The sequence below is a fragment of the Mesitornis unicolor genome, unplaced genomic scaffold, assembly GCF_000695765.1.
Source record: "Mesitornis unicolor isolate BGI_N332 unplaced genomic scaffold, ASM69576v1 scaffold36039, whole genome shotgun sequence".
NCBI classification, from domain to species: domain Eukaryota; kingdom Metazoa; phylum Chordata; class Aves; order Mesitornithiformes; family Mesitornithidae; genus Mesitornis; species Mesitornis unicolor.
Genome location: NW_010207188.1, coordinates 204 through 4,267, shown reverse-complemented (window position 1 = coordinate 4,267; position 4,064 = coordinate 204). Strand labels below are relative to the sequence as shown.

The 4,064-nt window shown below is 37.5% G+C and overlaps 1 protein-coding gene across 2 annotated transcripts; it reads right to left on the bottom strand.

The window, feature by feature from the left end:
* Positions 1 to 951: 951 nt before the first annotated feature.
* On the bottom strand, positions 952 to 3,789 carry BLOC1S2 (biogenesis of lysosomal organelles complex-1, subunit 2). 2 transcript variants are annotated; one of them, XM_010192043.1, is made up of 4 exons: positions 3,678 to 3,789; positions 2,764 to 2,883; positions 2,162 to 2,266; positions 952 to 1,626 (listed from the first exon to the last, which is right to left on the bottom strand). In XM_010192043.1, the coding sequence occupies exons 1-4, from the start codon at positions 3,718 to 3,720 to the stop codon at positions 1,595 to 1,597; spliced, it is 300 nt and encodes a 99-aa protein (XP_010190345.1). In that variant the 5' UTR covers positions 3,721 to 3,789; the 3' UTR covers positions 952 to 1,594. The 2 variants fall into 2 exon arrangements, with proteins under 2 accessions (XP_010190345.1, XP_010190346.1); XM_010192044.1 differs by having other exon boundaries at positions 1,595 to 1,623.
* Between the last annotated feature and the right edge of the window lie 275 nt (positions 3,790 to 4,064).

Below are 4,064 nucleotides of genomic sequence, written 5' to 3'. Positions count from 1 at the left end.
TCTCGGCACAACAAACTTAGATCTGGCTGGCTTAGATCCTCTTGTCCAGCAGAACTGTGAACTCATCATGAATCCTAAGATTATGTCAGATTTTAAAACAGGCTCCTGTTCTATGTGGTACAATTTCCTTAAACACAGAAATGATAACCCATTTGCTGGTACCTCTTCTTGTTGGGTTGGAGGATGTTGCTGTGACAACAATGCTAAAATGTCTGATTTGCTTTCACAGCTGGAAAAGTCATCAGTGAGCTAACCATGGATAAAAGCAATACAGATGCAAATGGCTGAATACCTCTGGGAGACTTAAACTTGTTCTTTAAAGATGCTCACTTTAAAAAGGCCTTTCTTCAAAGTGAACTCAACCCTCTCTCAAATCCTACACCGAGGCCATACAGAACAGTATTTTCTATTTTAAACCTAGAATTTTTAAAGTGATGTTGAAGGTTCTCAAAGGTCATCTGCTTCACTGCTTTTAAACAGCACTAGGGAAGTGTCCATCTTGACTGTGTACAGTGGCTGTACACTGACAGCATTATGATTTTTACCACATTGGCACCTGACTAGACATTCTTCCAAAAAGCCTATAGAACGTTTGAGCTACTTCTTTTCTATATCAATAATTGTACTGTCCTTGACCGCATCTCACTCAAAAGCCAGTTTTTGAGTCAGGGTCAATAGGTATGGAAAAAACCATGTGGGAGCAGGAGTACCTGTTCAGAAAGAAGGGCTCTGTTGAATTAGCAATTCGGAACACTGGAAATCAGGTAGAGAAGAAGCTTTTTGTGCTGGGCATGCCTCCTGAAAAACTACTCAGATGAAAACTTGTTGGTAAAGTAGAGCAAGGATCTGCTAATTTAACTGAGCATGTGATAAAGCAATACTTCTTGCAACTTCACTTGTGGTTCAGATGGTCAAATAATATAACTTGAGGAATACTTGACACAGAGTTTAAAACACGTTCTCTTCTATGATGTCCAGTAGCTGGAAACAGTTTGTTTTTATTAAGAGACCCTTTGAAAAAATAAAAAGGCAACTTACATAATCTTTCCAACAGGAATTTGAGATTCCATAGAGACAAATGCAGCAAGTTGTTTTATTGCAAATTTATAATAATTAGTCTCTCTTTTTCAAACAGATAAAAGCAGGTATCAAAATGAAGTGTTCTCAGTACCACACTCGTAACTCCAAAGGGCTGGGTATCTTCTCGACGCAGGGCTCAGTGAAGGAAAAAATGACGCTTAGGTCCTGCTGCTACTAAAGGAAAATGTCTTTATAGGTTATAGAGGGCTTTTCCTAGATACAGTGTTTCATGTGGGACACAGGACACAGATAGCCAGTATCAACATATAGGTTAGGGACAGTCTTCTACTTTTCACTGCAGAACAACTGAGGCAACAGAACCTCTTGAGAAGAGGAAACTACTATTTAGCCTTAAGCCTGAATACAGCCTACTGTATTCAATAGACAGAAAAAGTTACCAGTCTTGATGTTAGTTGTAACCAAATCCTTTCAACATACAGAACTGCTGTTGTGCAACGTAAACAGAAATCAGTCTGACTCATAGCCCAACTCCAACTCAAAGGCTGTTGTAATTTCATCGTTTCTCCAGTTTTTTGTACTTGGCTTCTGCAGAAAGAAAAACAACAATATGGACTGGATAGGCAAAAGCTTTGAATCCTGTAAGCTGCTATGCATCTTAAAATTCAAGTTAATTTACAGTACCACTCAGGGTCATTTTTTACTAAAGTATTTAGACAAATATAATTGTACATAAAATTTTTTAAGAACCAGGTGCTTAAGTCAAACAACTAATATTAATTTAAGACGAGGGAACGTGGATGTCTGGTGGAACTTTACAAATCCCTCTATTTGCAGGATTAAACAACTATCCTTAAAATTTGGGCAGAGCATATTGTAAAAAAGAAATCAAGCCTCACTGATAAGCTGCAGTTCAATAAAACCTGTACTACTCCACTTCCATATAACTTCATATAACTTTCCCGATGCTTATCACTTCATATACAATGTTTGTTCCTCAAAAGCAGCATAGGGAACTCTACAGCTCAGATATGTTAAATAGAGGAGAAGTTTACTTTGTCTTTTTAAATCCCCTTGCAAGGGACTATGCTCCTAGGTAGTAGAAGTAGACGACAATAGTTACCAAGTTTTTTGGAATATGCATCCAATTTATAAGCTGCCTGCTCCAGAGCTGCAACCTGTTCCTCAATTAGGTTGATTTGTTCCAGGTACGGCTGAAGAGCAGCATCTTAAAAAAAGCAGAAAAATCATATCTGTCAGTTCTCAGTCATTCACTTCCAAGAAACAGTTCACACTTGAAACACGAGAATTTCTCATAACATTCTTCACACAGAACAATTTAAAAGCTCCTTCCTTCTCCTGCCTCAAAATCAAGTGGTGATACTGATGGCAATGTTCCAGGAAAGTAAGAAATATTTAAGAGTACTAGCTAGACTCAACACAAGTAACAATACAGCATGAATTAAAGAAGTGTCATTTCCTATCAGATCCAAAATTTGGGGTAAAACGGGACATAAATTCAGAAGTGTTCTCTCTTATGCTAGCCTACATAGTCTATAGCTGTAAAGAAATACACAGGATGGGCATTGCAGAGCTGCATGTCTACTTCAGTGAGTTTTCTCTCCTTCAACACCTAAGGGAGTGGGCACTATCTGACTGTTAGAAGTCTCATTTCCCAAACACATATACCATTCATTATACCCCTATCTTATTTGGTTTACTTACATTTTTGATTTAAATCCTTCAGATTTCTACTGATGTTTATAGCAATCTCTTTCATTTCTAGGTACTTCAAGCTAGTCAGCTTATTCATGTTTTCCAAGAGTTTGTAGTCTTCACTGGTGGCTAAAAAAGAACAGAGTTTATTTTAATTAAAACTTGATGTGGTTTGAATTGCATGACAGAGATTTCAAACCAATAGCCATATGTAACAAAGAATGGTAATACGGGTATTAATATAATGTTCTACAAAAAGAAAGATGACATTTTGCGAACTATAAAAATCAACTGGACTGATGAATATTCACTTCCTTTTTTTTTTTCCTGAGAGAAAAAGTGACTAAGTCCTCACATTTCTACTCTTATTCTGTCAGTTAAAGACTTATGTTTACAAAACTGGCAGCACAAATCCACACTGCTAATCTGTAACATATACCCTGCAAGTCCATGCAAATCAGCAGTGCTGTGGAATGCTTTCAAAAATAGAGCCTATGGAATCCACTGACTTGCTGAGCAGTTTATTTAGCTCCAGTTAATGTTGCACAGCAGTTTATTCTGAAGTATGAGTGTTGGAAAGCACGTGTATAATCCTTGCTCTCACTCAGAAACAAAATAACTGCATATGTTTCACTCTCAGTTGTATTCTTAACCCTTTTGTTTATTTGTTTGTTTTTTCCACGTACAAACTTCTGCAAGTTGCTGGTATTCTTCTGAAAAAGATTTGTGCTATTCTGGGACTTCATTAATATGACTAATCTCAGTGGTGTTAGTAGTCGAGCAACATGCCAGACTTGAACTGCCAAGTCTTGCTAGATATGATCCAAGTAAGTACAGTTTAGACAAACTACATAAGAGATTTCTTGAAAAGAAAATGAAAAGAAACAGAAACTTACTTCCAAATCAGTATTGCAGTGCCTTACCTGTCAGTTCACCTGTTAAATATGTGGCCATTTTGTTGAACATGTCTTTACAGAGTTCATTGATGTCTGCTTCTGCTGGTTCCTTAGCTTCCTCTGCTGTTTCAACAGCAGGATCCTCTTAATCAGGGTACAGACAGTACAGTGTTAGGGGAAAGTTAGCAGGTACAGAAACACACCATAAACATTAAAGGACCACTTCTCCCCCCTTCAAATTTACTACATCTCCTTTCCATACAAGTTGTCTACTTTACACTAATGGATAACAAACCTTGGCAGTTTCCTTGAAATAGCATCAATACTATTTCAAAATAATATATTAGGGAGCATTTAAGGGACAGGCACCAGGGCTGACCACACTTACAAATATCAGCCCCCTCCTGCACTTCG

Bases quoted from the DNA above. Each gene is read 5' to 3' on its own strand.
- BLOC1S2 (XM_010192043.1), bottom strand. From the start codon at position 3,720: ATGTTCAACAAAATGGCCACATATTTAACAGGTGAACTGACAG. The intron at 2,884-3,677 runs GTAAGGCACTGC...GTTCTTTTTTAG, and splicing joins TTTAACAGGTGAACTGACAG to CCACCAGTGAAGACTACAAA. The intron at 1,627-2,161 runs GTAACTATTGTC...TTCTTTCTGCAG, and splicing joins TGCATATTCCAAAAAACTTG to AAGCCAAGTACAAAAAACTG.